The 25,106-nt window shown below is 39.7% G+C and overlaps 1 protein-coding gene across 2 annotated transcripts in view; it reads right to left on the reverse strand.

Moving 5' to 3' along the window:
• Positions 1-5,159: 5,159 nt before the first annotated feature.
• The window catches only part of GLRA2 (glycine receptor alpha 2), a 123,195-nt gene continuing 103,248 nt past the window's right edge, over positions 5,160-25,106 (reverse strand). For both annotated transcript variants that reach the window (XM_069003311.1, XM_069003300.1), the window contains exon 9: positions 5,160-6,648. In XM_069003311.1, coding sequence (XP_068859412.1) covers positions 6,370-6,648 — 279 coding nt within the window. In that variant the 3' untranslated portion in view covers positions 5,160-6,369. The remainder of the gene's footprint in view (positions 6,649-25,106) is intronic.

Below are 25,106 nucleotides of genomic sequence, written 5' to 3' on the forward strand. Positions count from 1 at the left end.
ATAGAATTTGGATTTTTATAATGGGGTTGCACCCAGCAGATGAGACAGAAGATATTCTGTAAATACATATTTTAGACTTGACTCACCTTTGATGAGTTCTCCCCCTTCCTGTTAGTCTGATCTGGGAGGCTGCTCTTGGCTGTTACTGGACCACTTCCCACCCCTGGGAGTCCCCTTTCCTTGTTTCCCTTGGCTGGTCCTGCCCAGGGGACACTGTTGAGCATAGTAGGCTCCTGCCTCAGTCCAGGCTTGCAGAGCAGCCCAAGAAGGTGTCTGTGTTGATCGTCTCATGCCCACAGCTCCCCACTGCCTGTGCCCTTGAGCTCCCTTTCTTCTTGCACCAGCCCTTGGGCCTCTCAGATCCCTCACTGCATTCTTCTGAGTCAGGGAAAAACAATGTCCTGGCTGCTGCTATGACACATCCTCACACAAGGTTTTTAGCACTGATGCAAACACCAGTAATGCACTGAATTTACTTCATGTTTCATATATTGGCATAGCTCTTTTCTCTTTTGTACTAAAGGGAAATCAGGGAAGGTATTGTCCAGAAGCCAGGTGATAAATATGGGATTTCCAAACATGTCCAGCCACAGGCCTGACCCTGTGATGTCAAGGGAGGCACTCTTCATCACCTGAGGGGAAACGGATTCATGCCAAAGCAACGGTAAGGTGGAAATCTGTTGAGTCCTTCAACTGCTCTGTCTGAAGCACTTTCATTAAGCACTGCTATGGAAGATACTGCCTGTGTGCACTCTCAGGGATCTTGCCGTTTTTCCTGTGGAAAGAGGAGGGATGCTACCAGCTGCCATCTTCCTGGCATGGCACCCACTGTCCACCATCTTCACAACAGGAACCCACTCTGCTGGACATCAGATTCAAGCCTTGTGATAATCGGAAGGAGCTGGTTTTGAATCAGTTGTACAGCTGTTCAGATGATGAGAAAGGATATTATATAATTTGTCCCAGTAAAATCCCATTTTTAAATGAAATAAAATGAGATCAGGATTCATTACTTTCTTCCTAATAGTGCCTCAACAGCATTTCTCCATAGCAAAGAAAATTATTTAGCATGTTTATTTCAGTGTGTGTATTTCACAGAGTCAGTTTTCCTAATTATTATCTGAGATGCTTATTTTGACTCAAGTTTCTATTCCTCCTGAGAGGAAGAGAGTTAATCCACTCTGAATATTTTCCAGCTCAGATTATTTCTAGTGCTTAGTGTTGGAAACCGATCCTTTATTAGGAACTGATCTAGAAGCTATTGAAGATTTTTTTTTTTCCTTCTGCTTTCAGTAAGCACTGCACTGGATTTGGAAGTAAATTGGATGGATGAGTTTGTCTGGAACTGGTGAAGCTTCTCTTGTTCTGCAGCTAAGCCCTAAATGTGATGTTATTTCACAATTGCCTTGCAAAATTAGGAAACGTATCTTCAAATGGCAAAAATATCTTCTTTTTATCTTCCTCTTAAACTAGAGAAGATTAATTTTTAATGTAAAATCTGTGAGGGGCATTTATGGACACAGCATGTTCTTGCTTGAAGTATTTTCCCAGGCAGACGTTTCTCTAGGCAGCCTTGATTTTGGTTTTCTAGTTTTCCAAAACATTGTAAGACACAAACTTCTATGCCAAAAACCATTAGCATAAATTACTTTAAAAGTCTGGCAGAAGAGAATTTTCCACAGATACTACAATATAGATAACGAACACAAATATATTAAATAAAATTATTTTCATACTACTTTGTGTAATACAAAGCTCGTCTTTGTACAAAGATTTTGTTTCTTTGTTTATTGCTGTGTTCTAATTTTAAATGAATTAGAAATCTGTGCATATGCTTTTTACAACCACACATTAAATATATTTCTTCATTTATTTAGAAATACATTTCCAAATACAGAAGTGCCACTGTTGGACTGAGTCGGATTTTTGAATAAGTTCACAAAATGCAACTTCCAGGTGCAGATGCAGAATCCTGTTGCTGAGGCAGACACCACTTCAGCCCAATGAAAGGCCTTCCCAGGAAATGCCCATGACTGTAATCTCAAAGACTAGTTCAGATTCCTTCACAATAATTTCAGTAACATCAGCTACAAAAGACTGTAAGTTGTGGTTGGTTTGGGCAGCAGCTCCTGTGTCACCAATGTCAGGCAGGTTTGCATAAAGATGAAGAGCTGCAGCAGTTCAGCAGCAGTATACAAAAATCATTTTTCCATCAGCTCTTTCCTATTGCTTTCAACATCTCATGCTGGGAAAAAACGGAATCAAAGCGAGAAAATCTCAATGTCTGTGGATGAGGTTCACTCTTACTCCTCACCTCTGTAGCAAATGAAAAAATCTGACCCCAGAGTCATTGCATATCCTGGAGTTGTCCTCCAGCAGTTATGAATTGCTGATACCTGATATTGGATACTCCAAAAGCCTCTATTGCTACACCACCTTTGATTCAGTACATCACAAGTGATGGCTCTGACACCGAAAGAAATAAGGAGAGAAAAGAAACAGAAAAGAGTAACAAAGAGATCTCTCATTTCATATTGCACCTTTTTTTATTTTTCACTTTCCTCCTAACATAGTAAGGTTTGTTTTAAAGATCTCTTTTATCAATTAGGCTTTATCACAAAACCTGACAGCATCTATCTGGTGAAAAATGGCTAAACATTTCCCCTTGAGTATTGAACCACTCAGGTCCAGCCTGCAACAACAGGATGCCAATGATCTGACTTGATGCTGCATCCTTTAAAGATGTGCTTAAAGTTTTTTAAGATTTCTTGGTAAATTAGAAGTCATCATAATTGTTTTATAGCTAAATGCAAGTAGTTTAAATGCCCTAGGGCTTAATTTTATTTTACCAGCTAGAATTGTAGCATGCAGGCTTTCCAATATGTGTGGAAGCTCTTCAGAATTAATCCCAGGTCTCTTTCCTTCCATCCTGCTGTGTCTCCTGTTTCACAAAGGCTATTTGTCTGGGAGTTATTTTCTAAGCCATTCTTTTTTCTCTTGCAGTGGTGTCTTGAAATGAAACTGCTACACTATTTAATTCTGCTGCTTCCTTGAGAGCAAGATGACCATTTTTTGAGTCTTTTTTCTCTGTTAACCCTACTGAGAATTTGTTTAGGGAAGTTGTGTTCTCCTATAAGTCCTGCTATCCTTGTTATTTGATGTTTTATCTGCAGGCAGTTTCTCAACCAGTTTCTGGTGCCAGCCATGTTCTTTGAGAGAAGGTTCTTTAATAGATGGCCAGTATCAAACCATCTCTATGTCAGAGGGTTCACAGGCCACTAGCCAGCCTGTGACAACCCTTCTGTATCATGTGGCCATTCCTAATTGCCATGCTTGGTGGACCTTGTCCATCTGCATGCATATTTTGTTTCCAAAATTTAGTTAGGTAATTTCAATATTCATGACTAATTGATTAATTGCCATGTAGCCATAAATTCTGTCTTCAAAAGAGAGAGAGAGAGACCTATTCAAATTTTATGCACAGATTATTCTGATGACTGGACCAAAGTTTATACAGAAGGCAACAGCAGAGCAATCTTCCCATGGATACTGTCAGCAAACCTCAATTCTGATCAGCAAGACATTTTATTAAACTATTTAGTAAATGCTAATAGCCAAGCACTGCAAAGAGTGCAGTTGAATTTGTGGTGTGGATGCTGGAGGAACATAAGCTTCACCACAGAAAGGGACACAAAGGTATCCATCAGCTGAGAGTAGATTTGCATTCCTACTGCAGTGGTCTGCAGTCATTTGGGGAAACTGTGAGCAGTAGGCTCTGACATTCATTAGCAACACATCTGGGCACTGAGGATTAACCTTAATACTGGCATTACACCTTCATTAGAAGCAGAGTTTTTGGAACAAGGGGTAAGTAAAAGTGAGCTCTGAATGTTTACATACCAGTGAAGGCTCCTAACTTCCCATACAAACATGATTTACAGCTGGGTGTCCTCACTCTGCCACAGTTCATGGTGCTAGGATTGTGCTGGAGTTTTCCTCTACTACATTATCCATAATCAAATACCGTTCCAATTAAAAAATGAATAAAAGCAAATCTGATCCTATAAAAATTGCAAATATTATGATACTTGAATTTGTATCAGAAGTTTTTTCAAAGCAGAATAGTTTGGACAGTTGTTTTGAGTTCTCACTGGTTCCCCTTCCTGGGGCAGTCACGTCTGGATTCACGGTCTCGATGAGTTGCAGGTGATGTTGCCAGTTCCATTAGAAGTGTAAGCAACAGAAGAATCTACAGAGCTCAAGAGGGTATGGGAAGATAAAATGCATGACTGGCTTTTTGCCATTAATTTATTGTTCAGGAATCAGAGTTGTCATGATCTCTAGATTCCCTCCCCTCTCCTGGGGAGGAACAAAGCCTGGCAGTTACAGGCAGCCATGTGGAGAGAGATGGGAACACAGACACAGACACACAAATACAGGCTCAGACAGGCTGTGGAACCTGTATCCTCTCAGCAGAAGCTGGTCCAGGAGTGAAAGCAGAGTGAGAGGTGCTGAGGATTCAGTATGTCTCAGTACCACGTCTCATTAGAACAGTGGGAAATAAATGTCTGTACTGGGCAGCTACAGGGTGTGTATTTGAGCCTCACAAGGGAAGGGCAGAAAACTGAATGCAGTTTTTAATTTGATTTTAAACTATTGGTCATTCCCATGTCTACAAGAAGCACCTGGCATAGGCCAGCTCAGCATCGCCTTCAGCTCACCCAAGTGGTGAAGCTGTAAGAAAGTCAGAAGAAAGTTCAGGGTACCCTCAAGACAGGCACAGCACATGTGAGGCTGCGTTGTATTTCTTGCTGTGCAAGGATGCTGTGAGAGGGGAGCAGTGTCCCTCCTCCCCCAGGCCTGGCTCAGCACATACAAATGTTCTACAAACGCTCCCATCCTATCCTAGCCACGCTTCTGACACATTCTTTGACGTACTCCCAGGGGCTGCAATAGTCCCTTTGCTGCAGAATAGATAGCAGATTTTGGCATGCTAAGTCAGGTCAGCAGAAGGCTGCTTTTCACCCTTTCTGCTGACAGAGCAGTGGAAAAGCTGGGCTCTGGCATGGACAGCCCTGCTGCTGCTGCTGCAAATGAAGAAAAGAGTGAAGAAATGTTAGTACCACATTTAGCTTTATTGAAATTGAACAAATACCTTTTTTTAATAAACCCTTTTACAGCAAGTGTAAAATTTTAATGTTTTACTCTTCTTATGTTACAGGTTGTCTTCTTCCATGTAAGCAAAAATACCATCTTTTTTTTCTTCTTTTTTTTTTTAACTTTTTAAAATTTTCTACTTTAAAACATGTAGCAAGGATTTGAATAACGCAGATCTGGCACCAAAAGGTAACAGGTTCTGAAAATCACAGTACAGTTTTAAAATTCTTAGGTTAATTAATGATATTTAAAATGATAGCCACTTTGAGTAAAGATATAAATTAGAGGTCTGTAAACAAGTTGTGTTTACCTATAGAGCTATTGACTGCAGCTACAATGAGAGCGGTAATAGAAACTCAATGCTAAACTGAGCTACACCTTTGAGGAAACAAGTTCTTACTAAGTAGTGTGGTACAGGGTAGCACAATAGGTAAAATACAGTTTGGCACCTCAAGTTGCATGTAAAATCAGCAGAAATAAAATTAAGTAAGTGCACTGTCTCCCAACAGAAATAAACCAGGCAGTTTCACTGGTTTTGGAGTGTCAACTATCAAATAAATCACACGACGCACAAGTTCAACCCCAAAATTACAATTCTAGTAAAGCAAGATAATATTAAAATGCACACCCACAAGGATAGTAAAGTATAAATCTTTTTTTTTTTTTTTTCTTTTTTTTTTCCCTCTCCCCTATCAGTAGAAATAATTTACAACCCACAAAAGGACTCCTTGGTGAAACCACTACCTACAGGCATGGTCATGGAATGTAGCTCAGTAGACTTGTTTCAAATAGAAAGGCAACATTACCCTGAAAAGTTTTGGTCCTCTTATAACTCACTGTACTGTAGCCACCACAGTCTCTTGATAGATGTTTTAGGAGAATTGTTTGTTTTCTGATTCTCTATTGTTCTGAAAGGTAAGATCTTGCTGATAAAGCTGGGCAAAATTTGGCCCCAATTATAGGTGTCTGATCAATGCTGAATCTGGAAGAATACACTAGGAGTACATAGGGGGAGCCTCTTGACTGGTCTCACAGCATATTTTGTCATGGAATCACTTTTCCTTCTACACTTCTTTTCCTCTTTGCTAATTTTTTCTCCAGTGTTCTGGGGGAGTGGGGAAGAAGTCCTTAGTCCATATGACAGAAAGACATTTCACTGTTTATTTACATGTGGATCACTTTGGCTAAGAAGTCCTGGAGAACCAGAGTTGCCTATTTCTTGTGAATGTCCTCATGCCGTATAATTTTGTATGTAATCCAGTAAAAGATGTTGAAAATGAGGAAGGCGAGTGGGAACGCAGCACGGGATATTGTATCAATCCTTTTTGCACGGTCAACAAACTTCTTTTTGATGGACTCTGAATCCTTTGGTGGTACTGGGGGTGGGTTGGGTGGTGTAGCCTTGACTGCTGTGCCATCTTTGACTTGGAGGCAGTGGCCCATGCCATAGCCACTGAAATTGAATCGACTGTCACGAGCAACTTCGTCTTCCTAGAGGATAAAGAAGACAAATAAGACACACAATCACCTGTCTATAGAGCATACCATATAGCTGAGTAGCTGAGGTGCACCCTCCTAAGTACCTCAGCAGATCACCTGGTTAAGCAATGATACAAGGTCTGGGTTTTAAAGACAAACAAGAAGTTAAAACCCACGTAAAAATATGTGGAAATCAGGTGACTTCCAGTGTTTGTGAATCGGAGCTTTAATTTTTCTAGCTATGTCTAAATCAAGTGCCCTGAGCATCAAGCTGTATCCCAGCCCCACAGGGAAGAGATTTGACTCCACAGGTTTATCATTGCTCTCCTTGAGCTTTCTGTGGGGAGGAAACACGGTCATGTTGGTAGCAGGGTGTCTGCTCCAGCCGGGCTGAACTGAATGACCCAGAGATCCAGGGGCCCAAGTTCATGGGAATGTGTTTCCATTGTTCAACCTAGCAGCAGCCTTACAGCTCCATCTCAAACCTACAAACAAGGGTAGATCATGGTCCCTCCTTGCTCACAGGAGTGCTCTGACAATCAATACTTCAAAGTGCACTGGGCAGCTGGATTTAGTGGGAGCTGGGAGTCAGGTGCAGTAGCATGAGCTAATGTAGCAGCACCCTGCAGAAATCCATTCACTCTTGTCTGAGTGGGTGATATTTGTTTTCGGAGAGGTGAGTAACTACCACGGAACTTTATCACTATAATAACTGTGTGATGAAAGGCTTGTGACTATGCTGGTAAATTCTGCCTGAAGTTTCTCCTGTCTGACAGCACAGTAATACACAAGTTAACAGCCACTGGCAGCTCTCCATGAAGGATTCAAAACCAACAGACAAAGCAGCTCCATTCTTTTTCATTCCAGCAGGGATGAATTGCAAGTTCAGGAGCTTGTTCTAGTTAAAGACCTTTTCTTTGACCGACAGATGCTTCACTGTTGACAGAAAATGACCACTTCTTGGGCTGACAAGGAGCCCAATCCTACTCCCTCATATCTCTTACTAAACCACAGCCTTCTGAACTTAACAGAGCATCAAAAACTCCAAGAAAAAAAAAGCATCACAGCAGCAAGATATTGAATAATCACTATATTGGCTGAACTTGGGGGTGGGAAGAGAGGATAATTTGCATCTATTCAGGATGTAAATCACTGCTCCTTCACAGAAGAACCTCTTTCAATAGTTGCATTTTTCTCTCTCCCCAGCTTCAGCATTGGAATTAAATATATCACCCAACTTGCTCTCCTTACCTTGGAGTTGACATGCAAAGGTGAATAACCAGTAGTGTGATTCAAGGCTACCAAATGAGAAATAGTCTCTCTGACTGCTTATGGCATTGAATGTTTATGGAAGGAGGGTGGGCCGTAAACAGTGCATTGGAGACCCTGTCACTTCAGCCTGAAGGACTTTTCCACAATGTATCCATAAGCAGGTGGGACATTGTGTCATTGCAAGGCTGTTTGAGCACTTATCCAGGGCTTATAACCTTTTCATTTCAAAAGTTCACCATCAGTAAGAAAAAGACGGATGGTCCTCTCCTTTTTCAATTTTAATTATTTGCAGTTTGCAGTACCTTTGAAAACTCTGCTTGTCCTAGTGATTATATATACGTAAAGTATTTTAAAGATGAACCCACTGAGGCCTAAGTTCTGGACAGCCTTATTAGGCAAGGCTTTTCTTGCATGACTTAATGACTTAATAACACTACCAAGTCCCCCAATAATACAGGGAGATGCCTTCCTCTCAGTGTTTTTCATTTTACTGAGTTTGAATGATAAAATGCATGCCCAGGACATGAGAGGTGATTAAAAAGGGTAACAGATTTTCAGCAGCTGTGTTGCCATATGTACTTCATTCATTTTTTAAAAATTTAATTTCTGTTGCTCCTGAGAGATCTGTGGTAAGAATAAAAAGTACTGAGCTCAACACAAGCTTGGAGAGTCCTGACTTCCACTGTGCCCTGGTGGGTCACAGCTTTGTCACATGGGGCTGAGCAATTCATCTTCAGTGTCACAGCCTTCCTTTTGAGCTTACGCTGTGGCAACTTGAGCGGGAAGCCACCTGAGATTAGGGACAGGGATGTTTAAATCAAATTCTTTTAGGTATTTAGCACCCAGATTTTAACTGTAAGAAGCCACTTATGTCCCAATGGGATCTAGAGCCCTGCTTTTCCCACCCAGACCATTGTCTGTGTCACTTCTTTCTCACAAAAGCCAGAGGGAAGCGTGTCCAGTCCCCATGTTAGTTTTTTATTTAGGACTGCAGTAGATGCTATTTACCCTGGGTACAAGAGGTACAGCATTCATGAGGGGTATGAGTGATACATGCTCAGTTTCCCTCTCTGCTTCAGCAGATTTGAATCTCCTTCTCCCTGATAAATATCTGGATGAGTATGTTACTGTTTTCCCAACATGGAGCTGTTGGCTGGCTGCAAAAAAAATATGTGTTTATGTAGGGGTTTTTTAGCCTGCATCAGAAAAACCTTTTTCAAAGACTAAATAACCAATTAATAATATAGCATTGTGTTGCCATTTCCACTTGTTACTGTCTGATACTATGGATTTACACAAACACAGCACTAGAGACACCTAAGCTGTAGATGTTGGGATCATTTAAGTACCATCAGAAGCAAGGAAAGCCAGAGTCCTTACAGCCTGACCTCCAACCCTGGAGATACCACAGCTCCATAACCACCATGGGATTTTTAACAGTAAAATCCCCCAGCAGCTGAAGGGGCTTTGCAGTCTGGCATGTGCCTACACTCTGAGCACAGCCAGGTCTCACAGGCAAGACCTGACCCCATCAGAGCTCTCCTACCTTACCAGACATCACCTGAAAGACCTCAGGGTGGTGAGATCTCTGCCCTTTCCAATGAAACTGGCTAATAGTGTTGAAAGTTAACAATGAAACCCTGGACATATCAAGACCCACGTCTGTGCTAAGAGGATACTTTTCCCATTAGACTGCAGAAGTGGGCTTGTGTCCTTTTGACACTTTGAGCCCCTAAACAAAATGAAGCAGAGGGGACAGAAAGGCTTCCTCCATGCTGCTGAGGGGAGCTGGGGAATCAGCCCATGTGCTGGAAGTTCATTGTCCATGCTGCTTGTGGGTTAGCTCACTCTGGGGTGGATGATACCAAAAAGCTGTATCCCAGACAAATCTGCTCCACTGGGGACTGATGCTACACACTGCCATCATGAGCCATGTGGTGATATCTGGCCTCAGGAACAATAAAATTCTCCATCTGATTTACTTTAGCATTATGGATGTATTTAAAAAATCTGTCTTTAAACCACCATAATCTTATGACAAAACTACAATTTGACATTTCAAGTAATCTTCCAACATCCTGTTACATATAAAGGACCTGGGGGAATAGCCACAGAGAAAAAAAAAAATTATACACTTTGATAAAGAAACTTTTTTAAAATTATATTTCAAAATGCGAGATGAAGAACTGACCTCAAGCGCTTTCCCTCAAGTAGTGGATATGTCTTCCTTTAACCTAGAGGGTTGGTGAGCTACTGAGTGACTTACCTTGGTACCTTCTGGTGGGGTTGCAGAGTCACTCTTCATTCTCAAGGTCATATTCAGTTCATACCATCTGACATATCTATCATGGACACTCATCCATTGACAGTCTTCAAGCTGTTCACTAGCTTAGTCACTGATAAAATAGTCCAAATGACTTTTTCAAACATCTCTATCATTATTTTAATCAGACCACCCTTAAAACTTATTAATTTTAACCTGGAGAGGATCTCACTTGCATAAATCCCAAAATATTTATGTGTTTACAGATTTTAAAACCAAAATCAAAGAGCAGCTAGAAGCCACTGGACATCAACTGGAGTGGCAGAATCCACTGCCACTGAAGTTATTAACTTTATTCTTCTAAAGTGATATGAAGTGTTACATAATATGGAGTCACAACTCCATCTGTCTTTGATTAAGGCATAGGGAAAAGGGTCATAAGCTCGTATGAGAAACAGAAAAGAAATAAATAGCAAGATGAAAGTGTTCTTTTGATAGTTTTCTTTCAGGTGTTCACACCCTAAGTATTTTAGAAGACTTGTCCTTTGAAAGATAATTATATTTCCTGAGATTTGAGCAAATGCTTTCTATAGATGTTTTTTCAACGACATAAATTTATGTGTCTTGTCCTACGATGTCAAAATGAACAGGCTTAGGTATTGGCTTTAAACAATTTCCAGCAAACAAGAATTACATATTTTTCTCAATTTTAATTACCCTTTATGAATTTAGTAATTTTTTTGTGCTGTACAAAGTGATGGCATTAAAGTCTCTTGACTTAGCTTTACAGTAAGCAACACATAAATGGGGGTAATACTTCTGAAATGGCTTTTGTTTTTCATCTTTCATTTTTGTAAAGCTTTTATTTCTACTTCATCAGGTCTGGAATGTATTTCATACTAGTAGTTTCATACCAAAGCAATCAGAAATAGGGAAAACACTTCAGAAAATCTAACCCATTCAGTGCCTTCCAAGCACAGCTTTCTGTACAATGCATTTTGAAGTGCTTTGTCCTCACCACTTTTAAATGCTTATTGTCAGCATTGACTCAGTTTTAACAATGAGGAAAATGAGAGAGAGGCTGGCTTCAAACAGTGTATTTAATTTACTCTCTGATGTGATTTATTCTTTTAATTTTGCTACTCTTTTTCCAACATATGGTGGAAAAACTATTTAAAAGACTATCTGGTTTAATTAAATTTCAAGGACATAGATGATTAATTTTAGGTATAGGATAGAGAACATCAGAGAAATTTTCCTTTTGGTATTCATAAGCACAAAGTTAGAAACCCAGAATCAATTCAGATTTGAATGCAAAATGGAATCATTAGGGAATGGACACCAAAATACCTTTGGGATTTCATTCTTAAATCATCTTTATGACTTTGAGACACCTCCCATCTCTCAATATTTACATAATTCATGGTGTGGTTTTGCAGACAGTCATGCTTACATGGTTTCAGTTCTCAGGAGTCATTGAGTATGTGGACAAAGATAGTTCAGCTGAGAAGCATATTTGGACTTTCAAATCCCCTTTGGTTCCTCACAGAAGCCTCTTACAAAATTCAATTCAATTCAATTCAATTCAATTGTAAGGAGATGAGAGGGAAGGTCTTTTCATAGACTAACAGTCTAAAAGGCAGTAATGGAGTTTAGGAGTAAAAGATCAATTTCATAACTGGGGGATTCGCTGGAGGGGATCTCTGAGAATCTGTGTGAGAACCCTTCAGAAGGAATTGAGTTATAAATAAGTTGGGACAAAGGTTGCCAAGGGAAGGTACACAGGTGAAACACAGTATTCAAAGCAGACAAAGTTAAGCCAGGCTTTCCAGAAGGCTTCTAAAAGCTGAGTGACTAAGTAACAAAATGGCACTAAATGAAATACAGGGTTTATAAGTGCAAGGTAAAGCATTGCAGAAGACAACCCTAATTATACATAGAAGGTAGTGGGCTCAGAATGGTTTTGGGTTTTTTTCTCATGTGGGAGTTTGGGAAATTACCACATAGATGATTCTGAGAACATTAGTCTTCTGCTAAGCAGCAGTCAGGCAAGGGGCAAACAAAACATTAAATGCCATTCTGCCATTTTATCTACTCACAGTGCAATCAGTTTTTGGACACGAGGTATTTCTGGTCACTCAAACCTAGTGAAGACATAGCGGAAGTAGATAAAATACAGAGAAGAGCAGCAAGGATGATAAAAGCCTTTTTTTTTGCATAAGGAAGAAGAAAATTAATGAGATCCCCTCATCTTAGAAAAGCTGTGTTTGGAAGATGATATCACAGGATACTAACAAACTTCTCTGATTTCTTACCACCTGAAAAGCTCTGGATCTCAGCTCACCTATGCCAGATGTCATTCCCACTTCTCCTTAATCCAGACTTCAGAGGAGCGGAAGGTGATGTAAAATTGTCACCTTCTCACCTCAATCCTGCCCAAAGTATAAACCAAATACTTCCCAGGATTTTGTTTAAACATTGTTTCTCCTAAATATTCATCAAGACATTTAATCAAAAACACAGTCTCTGATCAATCCTACTGCAAGATGACACTCCATCAGGACCCATGATTCAGCATGTGACAGGGGCATTCACCCTGTTTCTGCCTCTCTTAACAGCAATTTTCCTGCTCACTGAGGTTTGCTTTTGGTCTCATTTGAACCCTCATGCCTTATGGAATCTAAGTAAAACAGACCTTGTATTATAAAAAGACATTTTAATTAATGGAAGAGAAATTGGCCATTGTTGTCTTTGGTAAGGGTTTCCAATGGACGAATTTAGATTTGCTTTGGAAATCTGTGTTTAGTAGTATGTCCTGTTTCCAATAAACAGCAGAAAAGTCTCTGAAGCATGAGTGATTTACTTACTCAGTCTGTAAGAACAGCAAGTGAACTGTTGCTAATGCAATAATGAAATAGTAGTTAATGCGGCTTCGCCCTTTTCAAGTAGGAATTGAACATTATCCAACCGAAAGAGTAACATAATTTAAACATGTTGTGAGCAAAAATGTTTTCCTGGCTTGAAATATCTCTAAGTAGAATCTAAATTTTTCAAGAATTACTTTAATAATATGGATTATACAATCAGTAAGGGTGACTGGCTTCTTAAAAAAAAAAATCCTTTTTCTTTAGTAAAGCAAGGCTTTAATCTCTAAATTTTGCAAACACAATTAATGAAAACTTCTTATTCAATTTCAATTTTTATATATAATATAATTAATGTGTTAATTTTGGGGGACGGAGAACCAGATGAACTACTGTTTTGCAAAACATCATAAATGTTATGATAGAGTCATTCCTCCTAAAAAAATAGCTTATTGATTCCTGACATAGTCTTGATTTCTTGGTTTCCCTTTATTTTAAATGAAAGTAATGCCTTAAAATACCCACATATGATGATCTGTGAGTCTTACAGGTATAATTTGAGTGGATATTAAATTCTCTTGGGACAGTAAAGTCTGGAGATTTGACTGCTCTTGGGTAACTTCTGCCAGTCTCTCTCCAAAGAAAAAAAGAGGTTGGCCAGTATATCAGTGGGGATGGCAAATTATTTTGTTTTACATCAGACAAAGATATGTTAGTGACCTAGATTTGAAGGATAATCTGCTCTGACCAGAAATCCGTTGGATAAAGGGCAACTGACTTCTGCTCATTCTGTCGGCATGCAGGGCTGAGTAAAACACAAAGCTGGCATTTAAATATGTGACTATTTCATCTAGAACATGAAATATCTGTTAATGGGCACATCAAACGAAACAATGTAAAGCAAGACTACATTTGTTAAAATTTTTGGAAGATCAAAAACCTAAAACATCAATGGAAATGTACCTAAAATTCACTTACTCCATTTTCTCTTGCTTTCTGCAGGATGTCTGCCTCAGGAGAGATGTGCAGACTCTCACCTGCCCCCTTGCAGCAGTCTTCAAGCCCAAGCCTCAGCCTTAAGTGCTCCCCCTCCCTGAAACCTGCTGCAGGGCCAGAGTCACAGGACAAGGGCACACAGTGTCCCCAGGTGTGTGACAGGTGTGGGGGAACTGCCACCACAACATGTGGGGCACCCACGCTCAAATACCCCAGTCACAGACAGGAATATCTCAGCATCGTACTCCACAGGATTTTTCACATCAGGTTCTCTGGTCCTTTTCTCAAAGCAGATTTAGATACTTTGGGGATGATGATTTTTATCACACCTTTGTGAAATTTCTCAGTGGCCTTTGCCTTAACTGTAATTGTCCTAGGAGACTTTGCTAGACCATTCCTGTGCCTTGGCTGTGCCATTTCAGAGTACCTCATTAGCCAGTCAGCCAAAATTAAAAAAGAAAAAAAGGCCATACAGGGCCCATAAACAGCACCCATGACTGGAGTAATGCAGATTACCCTCTAGAACAGTATATTGCTGGGGGTGTTTTACGGCTCAGGTTTTGATTGTCTCAGCTTCCCCACTTCTTGGGGCTGATCTGCAGCCCACCCTGTAGGCACCGTCCTCCCTGCCTGGGCCAGGGATGGGGATGAAGTGCTGGGACCTGTGGTATCTGCACTCCTTGCTGAGGTCTCCTGCTTGGTACCAGGAAGGGGCAAAGGAAGGGGATGGGCAAAGGGAAGGAAGAGGAAAAGGCTTTTTGCCTCTCTGGTTGTGGATTCTCTCCTCCAAGCCATTTTCTACAACAAACACCCAGAACAAATCCCAGCAAATGCAGACAGAGTTTACCAGGGCTTTCTCAGACATTCATGCATTTAATTTATGCAAATACTGAACAAAATGAATTAAATATTGCAAATTACTTTAGTAATTTAAATTCTGTATCTAAAAATAGTCAAGAATATTTGAATAATCTTAAAGTGTTCACATGCAAATTTTATAAATTTAGGGGGGAAGGTTATGGGGTTTTTTTTGTTTGTTTCCTTGGTTTTGGGTTTGAGTGGTTTTTGTTCCAGAAGGGACAAGCCTTTCTTTTCCAGTTATCAGTTCTTAATACCAGGCTTCCAATAAATAATGTTTTGGGGTTGATTTTATTTTCTTATCTTCTATTACACAAGTTACCCTTTCTGGCTTTCCATATCACTTAGTTCTCGTTGTTAGTCAAGATCTCAGTCTAGATTTCTCTAGCTATTCTTACATAGGTCCAAAGCATCATTGAGTTAAACAAAATATTTGCCTGCTATCTGCCCTTCAAACTTGTTTACAAAATTAAATTTTGCATCTTAGAAACATCTTGACTGCTTGAATGTATTAGACATTTACTACACATGTAGACATATAGACTTCTGTATTTTCATTTTTATTTGCTTCTATGAGGATTGCTCTATAAAATTCTGATATTATTTATTCTCAGGAAAATGAACATTCATGATGAGGTAAAAATTGATGACACTCAATGCTATAGCAACTTGACAGTGCAATCTCTACACAGAATTGTTGGGGTGGTTTTTTTCTCATCTGGTAAGTAATAAATCCACAACTTCTACAAGGTCATTGGAAGTATGCATATAGTGGAAATTAAATAATATTTCATTTAAAATGGGTTTGATAGGTTTTCTTTTGCTGTATTATACACACACAGAGACACAAGAGTGTACACACTCACACAGTCTGCATGCACCTGTCCATGAAGATATTTGTACCTACATATGGATGTGGGCATCTACTTAATCTAGTCCTCTAATGTGTTCCCTGAAGGCATTAGTTAGTGGCATATCTCACCTAGTGAGAATGTTTTTATTCCATTTTAAGATTAGAAGCACTCTTCAGAGCATTTATTAATTATTAATTTTGAGTAACTTCTCAAAATGCTAACTTTTATGCTAGCTTTTCCCCCACAGTAGTTCTGAGGAGCAGGATACAGAACACATGGGCAAGGGCCATTAAACCTTCCTTCTCTGTCCATAAACAGGCTCTTTGGTGGGGTGCTGGCATTTCTCCAGAAGGACCATCTGCCCAGGCCAGTAGCTAAGCAACAGATCTCCTGGTGATGGCCTTTTATTACTTGGCAACACTGATAAAAGGATAACCTGAAACAAGAGATTTAACTGTGTATGAGAAAAGTCAGTACTGAGAGGTACACACAGATGAAATGTGGAAGAATGTCTATAGCACTGGAAGAGGTATTCTTGGGAGAAAATCTCAGATACTTATGTGAACTCAAGTTTTGTTCAAGAATATCAAGGAAAACAGGAGAAGAAATGCCCAATCAATTTATCTAAAAGAGCGCACAAGAATAACACAAAAATAAAAGGTTGCTATACCAGTCATCTTCCTGAGATGTTCATGTTGTATATTTCATCTTTTATGTCCTGGAGTAATTCTAAACCAGTGTTTGCAGTGCCAGAGCCCTGGAGAAGCCTGTCATTAGGTACATGGAAGAGGTCAGGACTCACCCTGACTGCCTACAACCTCCTGACCTTGAGGTTCCACCTTTGAGAAGGGATGACACCAGAGGAAGGATTGCATTCAGAAAATATACCAATAGGCCAAGGAATGAAGCAAAGCAAGAGCCCCCTGAGAGAAAGGGAGACCATGCAGCACAGGTTTCTTCTTCACTGAACATCCAAGAGCATCATGAGCACCAGGCAGGAGCATTCTGCCCAGACCAGACAAGATGAGGTGTTTGGTGACAACCTAAGTACTGCACAGGAGGATATCACACACGCTGTGCAGTTACAGTAGGTGGGCATTAAACTGATTTGTTGTCCTCTGAGCTAGAAATATGAATGGGGTCTTAGAAACCCTAATGTGAAACACAGGCAGTTTGATATCTACTCCTGGTCTTCTGCTTCCCTGTTGTCTTATTTCTGCAACTGTCTCTTCTCTTCTTAACTCCTTTTTAACTTTTTTTTCTATCACACATTTTGCCCCACTAATTCCCAGACCCGTTTTTGCCCACCTCCTCTTTGATGCTTTCATCCTCACTCTTTTCCTTATATGTGGTCTATACCTTCTGCTTGCAAAATTCAGTTCCTTCCTTAAGTCCTATGTGCTCTGGCCCTTTCTGCTTTTTGCATCTAAATTATCTTCCTCCAAAGAAAAGGCAAGCCATAAAAGTAGAACTCCACCTTGCCAAGACCACCTTTAAACTGAGAGGTGTTGTTCTATTTTTGAAGAATAGCCAGGAAATAGGTTTCCTTTTCTTTTCTTTTCTTTTCTTTTCTTTTCTTTTCTTTTCTTTTCTTTTCTTTTCTTTTCTTTTCTTTTCTTTTCTTTTCTTTTCTTTTCTTTTCTTTTCTTTTCTTTTCTTTTCTTTTCTTTTCTTTTCTTTTCTTTTCTTTTCTTTTCTTTTCTTTTCTTTTCTTTTCTTTTCTTTTCTTTTCTTTTCTATTAAAACCTTCTGCTTTTGGGTATCCACTGAGCTGATAATTGCTCAAAGAGTTTCCCATACCATAAAGCATTTTGAAATATGATGCTCCTCATTTGATCTTCTGTTCATGACACACAGCCTGTCCCATTGCAGGCACAGAAAGCTGAACATCACTGAGTGTGTGGGCCCATGTAACACGGCAATGTGACTGTGTTCTGACTGCCCAGAACGTGCAGCATGAACCTTTTGGAGGCTTTGGAAAGTGATCACGAGTGCTGCAAAACCAGCAAATGGAATTTCATTTTTATTCTAAGTTTAAAACTCAGAAAGAAAGAGTTGTTGTTTGTGCATAGCACATGTTGTCCTAGTCTACTGAAAACTGAGTAATGTGGCAGTATATGCAAATAGTAATAGATTAAAGACTTGGCATGCTCTGGAATACTCCAATGACATGTCCAATCACAGCAGTACCATCTGCTTTTCCTTATATGTGCTAAATTTATAACACTGTGCTAATTTCTGTAAAAGTCTACTCACCAGTTTCAGGAAATTATACTTAACAGACATGCAATATTTGGGTTTTGTGACTTACTGTTAGCAAGCAGTTAGTAAATGTCTCTTCAGTTACTCATCTTTATTCTTAGACAAAGGACTTTAGAAATCAATAACATTGATTATAATTCTTAACCCTGAAGGAATGGCAGTGAATGGCAGTGATTTGCAATTCAAATGTTGATTCCCTACGCTTTTGCTCATGCTCGAATTTTGACCCAAAGGCAATCAGACTTTCACATGGAGCTTTGACATCAGTAAAATACAAGAAGTCTGGTATTGTACAGCTAAATTAAAATTAACTCCTTCTGTTTGGAGTGGAATTTTTATCAGGTTGCTTAACTGTACCTTCTCTTCAGGCAGTGTTCAGTTTGGCCCAAGGAGACTGCACAATATCAGCAATATCCCCCTCATAATTGCTCACTGACACTCTGAGAAACAGGAAAATAGAAAACAAGGCAAGGAAAGGCTCCCTTCAATGGCCATTTGGGGTTTCCATGAGCGTTTTGCCCTGTTTGCTTCACAGCTTTTTACTGCTGATACTGGAGTTCATTTAGAGTGTCTCTTCATGGTGCTGTGTTGAATGATTTCTTCCCACAGGATGAAAGGCTGAGTTATCCCTTCTTTGGGTCTGAAGGGAGCAGGTATTTCAAAGTGTGAGACCATTGAACCATCACCTGAGGGGACAGTGGTCTAGAGGATATTTTAAACGTGTTTGACACATTTAAATAGATGGTTTCAGCTTGCCAATTTTGGAATGGGTCCTAAAATAAATGTCACTATAACGAATAAGGCAATTGGTTTTGGATGATTAGGAGAATCTGGCTCATATATCCAAGGTGTGACAATTCCAATCACATCTTCATTTCAATTTACAGGAAAGAAATAAACTAGGCTTCATTATTGCTCATACTGTGGGTGCTATATATTTGACATGATAATCTACAGTATTAGTCAGTAAATTGACTCACTGGACTGCCCTTGATCATATGCTCCATTTTCCACTCAGCAGGGCTCTCTCTAACAGCTATATATAACCAGGGAGGGAAAAAAAAGAGAAGGCTCTCTCTTAGATCATTATAAAATGATGTTGCGTTCAGTTTTCCTGTTGCTTCAAAGGTTATAAGTGATGTGATCTTTTCACCATCACAGATAATATATGGCTGCTGTTTGTCTGACTTGTCAGCTCCTCACACAGAAATCCAATACTTCCCTCTTGTCACATATTCATTTCAGAAATGTGTTCTCTCGCTGGCCTGAAATGGTCTCTGTATTCCTATCTGCCAGTTTTCAAGTCTCACCTTGTGTGGTCCCTCCTTGTCATACCACGGTTGTCACATTAGCAACCCATATAAGTACTTGCAGCAAACGTAAAATCTCCTGATTGTAATTAAAATTCTGCATGCTTTTCTATTAAATAAAATAAATCATTATGCATCATAATTCATAGCTCTGCTCCTCTGCCACTGTTTTAAAATGTCTGATTACTGAGCTAATTGCTCAGGCAGGTTGTTTTTAGACTGTATAATGCATTTATGGGTTATATATCTCTGTCAAAATAAGTATTGGATTAATCTTGGCTCCTCATCTGCATGTCGACAAATTGCTTCTTCAGTCCAGACAGAAGTTAAAGCCAGAGGCAGCCTCTAAAACAGGCTAAAGGGTGAAGTGCAGCTAAAAAAGAATGAGGTCCAAGAGAAAAAAAGCAGACACCTCAGTAGAAGATTGGCATGTGCTATAAATACAAACCTGTGTAGCTGTATTTCAGCAGCATATCTGCAGCTGCGTTGCTGCTGAAGGAAGGGGAACCAAACACTCTTAGGACAGAAAGAGCCTATCACTATTCCTATCCCGAATGGTAAATAATTGTTCAGAGACTTTTTCACTCACCTCTGTTCCAGAAATACTTGCAAGTCAAAGAGAATTACAGGGTGTAAATCAGAAACAGTCAACTATGGGTCAGCATATCCACAAAGAGATGTAATTCAGCTCACAGTCTCCCTGAGGAGCAACCCCTGACAAATCTCTCTTAAACTCACTCCTGATATATTTGGCATATTACAGAAGAATGTTTAACAGCACTGATTAATATTTTCAGCAACTGTAAATTGTCCAGTGTACTGCCTGGTGCTGGCTCTGCCAGCTGGCTCTCAAGGGCTCTTCTGGTCCTGTTCCCTGCCATCCTGCAATTCTGTGCTTGTAGTTTGAAGAATAAAATAGAAATCAATAATTGTCCAGGCCAAACATCTTCCTCTAAATTGTAATGCTTTCAAAATGCAAAGAGGCTAAAGTCTAAGCCTCTTTGCTTCAAAGGTTTGAAAGCTGCCAGCAGAAAAGATCCCCAGATTCATATGGTACCAATTCCTAAGACAACTTTACTCTGAAATCAAAGGCAAGAGGGGATGACTTATGGTAAAAGAAAGGTCCAAATTTACATCCCACCATGTCATACTGATTACCCTTTGGGTACCCTTGTACCCCTGGGGTATAGTGCTTTTGGCTAAATACCTTTCTATCTCCCCTTAGATGAATAAGACCTCACCGTGGGAGAACAGGGTTCTGGTTTCATAGCTGAAGGAGGCAAATATTTGACAGACTCACAAGAGTCAGGTGTGGCAGCAATGAATATACAGCAGTGACAGGAAAAAAAAGTGAGACTCTGAGAGCACTGGCTGGGATGCCACATGCAATAAAAACATCACTAAGTTTGACATGGGGCTCAAAAAATATTCATTAAATAGCAGCTGTTAGATTCAAACACAGCATCTGATAATAAAGATTCGTTGTCATAATATAAGCCTGATCTACATCTACATCTACACAAATACCCACAAGAGAACTCACCAAACAAAGAGGAAAGCAGTAATGGTACAGAGAAGTGTGACAAAAGCATCAGTTTCCATGCATCAAAAAGTAAAAGTTAAATAGATTATTTTTACAGCAAAATAACACGATATAAGCCACAAGGGAAAGTGAACAAAGATCAAAGAGCAAATAAGAGACAGGCAACATAAACAGGCATCCCCAGTATCTAGAAGTAAAAGAACAGCAGCATACAGCACCAGAGCATCTTAAAAGAGCTGTCATGTATTTGGGGAAAAACATCCTTTGTGCAAACTTGAAAAAAAGGAGTATTTACATTTAGGAAGCAAGACAACATTTTCTGTGCCTGAAAAAAGCTACCCTCTCTGGACTTTTTATTACTTTTTCTTCACACTCCTGTTTGGTCCCTATGAAAAAAGTATAGTTTGTGTCTCCATTGCATGAACATCCAGCACAGATAACAGTAAGGGCAGAATAATAAAAGACCAACCCATTAGCAAAAAACACAAAACTGACTCCACCAGAGCTCATGACAGAAAAATCTAGGACATCTTCAAGGTAAGGAACAAAATGGCACTGCTCAAAGACACTTTAAAAGAGAACTGCAACAGCTAGATAATCAATTGCTTTCACATAAAATCTGAAGCCAAGGTGATGATTTGGAACAGCAGCACTGACTTAGTGTTTAATGATTTTCTTTTTTAATGTTTTTAATTATGAGAGCAAATAATCTTGTTTTCCCCATTCCTTTTCCTTCTTTGCATGGGCTAAGGACCACCAGTCGCCCCCCAATCACCATCTGAGAAACCTGAAATGGCAGAATGAAATTGTCTCATTCTAAATCCCCAAATGTGCTGAATTTGTTCCTGCTCTTGTTTGTGTAATTGTGCAAACAGAAATACATCAGATAAGGAAAAAACCTAGCACAACTACCTGCCCTCCTGTCTCTTTCAACACTGCCCTCCTTGCAGGCCCAGTCACTGAACCCAGGTTTACTTTGCTCATGACAAATACTCACTGAACGCTGCAAATATTCACTACAGTCTGCAAAACCATTAGTCATCCTGTTTGCTGTCATCAAATGCACAGCTTTGGTTATTTCTGGTTTTGAATTCACCTCACACAAGATCTTCCTCCACTTCCAATACCCTTTTCCCTCCCAGCATTCACTCCTGTTGGCTCCAGTGGCCATACATACTCCTAGTGCCACAAGCACTGCAGACTTAATAAGAACAACTCATAGCAAGTTTTAGAAATGTATTTTAATAATTCATAAATAATCACATTGAACTGACTGCTCTATCCTAAACAGAAAAGGCTGCTCATCACAAAAATACCACCTCTGGTTTAGAGAGTCCTTGAGCTGCAAAGTCCTGCAGCCCAGGAGAATGCATCAAGGACACATTGCTGTCACACAGAGCTTCCTGTGCAAGGCAGAGCCCTGGCCCAATACAGGACAGCCTTCCTGGAGTTTGTCATCTCCAGATGGAGCTTCCCACAGCAAGGAGATGTGGCCAGTTGCTGAACAACTGCCTCATGAATTTCAAAGCTACACTGGCTATTTAACTTAAAAGTCTGGATAACAACCCAAATAAATGTTCCTACCAAATCCCTGTGCTTTATGACTATAATGCAGCATGTTTAGCTTGAAAAGGTGACAAGTCTGTTTTTCCTAAGATGTAAACCTGAAAATAAGAATCCAAATTCAATGTTATTGAATTTCCATAGCCATTACTAAAACAATTGTTTACAAGCATTTAAAAAAATAATCTGTAATAGAGATATATTTTATTTCTGATAGGAATCCAGTTTTATGGGGTCCATGACAAGAAATTAGACTGTTGCTAGGTAGAAAGGTAAAGCTGAAAACAAACGCTACATGAAAAACACACTGAGTAGGTTGAAAAACTAAAAAACAGATTTGCAAACTAGGACAAGCATCTAAGCTCATACTTGGTAGGAAAGAGATGAGAAGTAATTAGAAAAAGAAGCTATATAGAGCAATAATTTTGAAAGTAGAAGATAAATTTAAAAAAAACCTAATCCTCTTTAATTTTGCCAGAGAATTCATAGCTAGAAATATTGGTGAGGCTACCTGGAGTGAGAAGCATGATACCCAAATGTAAGATGCTCAAAAGGAGAACTAGATTTAACAAATTCAGGAAAGCTGAAGCCCAGGCACAGCAGAATATGCCAATATATGGGGAAACTGGCAATTACTACGTAGACAGACACAAAAGAAATCCAGAGACCTCTATGGGAAAATGCCATGTAAAGCTAGTGTAGGGAAAATAATATCTAAAATAAGTTACGCCTCCTCTGCTTTTTTGTCTTGGACACACACACATACAGGTGTGTGTTCCAAAACAAATGCCTTGGAGGTATTTGTCTGTACCCCAAAAGGGACCTGTCTGATGGAAGATTAGCTGACATTATGGTCAAACAAGGAAATTGCAGTCAAATAGCTGCATAATTTGCCACTGTTCCTCTGGAAAGGATGGGGCAAGAGCTTGCAAATCTTGAAAGAAAGGCCATTTTCTTCTGCAAGAGTCACTGGAAAGTTATAAGTAAAACATATATAGACTATTAGTAGGGCAGGAAAATTACTGAACAAGAGCACATAGTGATTTTCAGAAGACTTGATTATCCGCTCGTTGGTGTATATGCACCCATTCTGGACACGCAATGAAACACTTGCACCAGACAAATACCCCTTAATTCATCTAACTAGGTATGTCATGGTGAAAAAAGAGCATTAGGACTTTGAAGTTCTTCCAGACAGAAGATATGAAGGACTGTAAAAGAGCATCCTGTGATGCACAAGTTCTCTCTATCTCACCAGCCTGTAGTGGCATCACACCTGATCAGACTTGCTAGAATTTCTGTTGCCTGTGAGGATCAGCACAGAAAAAAAGCCTGGAAGATGAAAATCCTGCTGATGGGGCAAATGAGTAGACTTGGTGTCTGACCCCACTGTGGAAGTCAAAAAGAAAGCTGGCATAAGTTAACAGACAACAGATAGATAAATTTCATGCAAAGTTTGTGCTAGAGAGAGTCAAGGCTGCAACTTGCAGATGCCTGTAAGACTTTACACCCTGAAGAGGAAATGCGCAACTTTCTTTACTAGAATGGTGTGCAAGATCTCACATTTGTGCAACTCAGATAATCTCTAACAAACAAAGTTTGTGATCTCTATTCTAAAGTAGTTATTCTTTTGACAGATGAAGATTACAGAGAACCTGAAAGCAAGTCTCTACCACCACCAGGCTTGTTGGGAAGGCTTAACAGAAAAATTAATGAGTCAGTCACAGGCAGAGTACTTCCACATGACTAGCAGAAAGGGTTATATCGGAAAACTACATGGAGAACCACTTGAAGAGAGTGAGGTGAAGCATGAAAACAAGGGTGTCATGTCTCCTAAGAGACTTGTCATGTTATTGCAGAGAAAATAAAACCTTGGACCCTTGGTAGAAAACTTGCACTTACACAGGTGGACTATTTGTATGTACAAACGCACACACAGTAACTGTATGAAAAATTACATATACAAGTCAGAAATTAAGTTACTTTAAGAGCTATGTCCTTGCTCAAAGAGAAGTTACAGGATCGATGAAGAAATTCACAGGTAGGATTCTGGACTTCTGGCACTTCATGTGTATTTGCAAACACTGAAGCCTTTTCTGACCTTTCCAATCTGCTTCTCTGGGAGCTAAAAACACTCTGACATACTCAGTATGCCAGATATATTCAACCAGCCACTGGAAAATGGAGCTTTTCAATAGTAAGTCCTTCTTGACATTGATCCAGCTCTAGCAAAGATGTATAGTGTGGGAAGAGCCATTACGACAGCTCTGAGATACCATTGAGTCTAATCACAGAGAGTGGAAGCGGGTAAATTCTTAGTGACATATGGTTGGGCTTGGCATGGAGTTTTCAGTTGCTCCCAACTTTAAATAAGTCTTTGTGAGGACTCTGGCAAGAGTCAGTGTGGATGCTAGCAAGGGCTAGCAGAGGAATTTTCCTGTGAAATTTTTCTTTCTCATAAGAAAGCAGTTAGAGAAATCCAGCTTCCCACAGCTTCTCTGTGAAAGCTTTTGTTCTCATGCAAATTGGATGGACAACAGTTTGAGAGAATGTAAACCATTTCTGCACCTGCAGGCTGTTGTGAGAACAGTGGAATTGTTTTCAGTCTTGTGAGAATAATATTTGGAAATGGGTGCCTTACTGCTCAACCTATCACCTTCAGAGGTGGTGGGTCAATAGGCCAAT

This window comes from Aphelocoma coerulescens, chromosome 1 (assembly GCF_041296385.1).
Source record: "Aphelocoma coerulescens isolate FSJ_1873_10779 chromosome 1, UR_Acoe_1.0, whole genome shotgun sequence".
Lineage (NCBI taxonomy): Eukaryota > Metazoa > Chordata > Aves > Passeriformes > Corvidae > Aphelocoma > Aphelocoma coerulescens.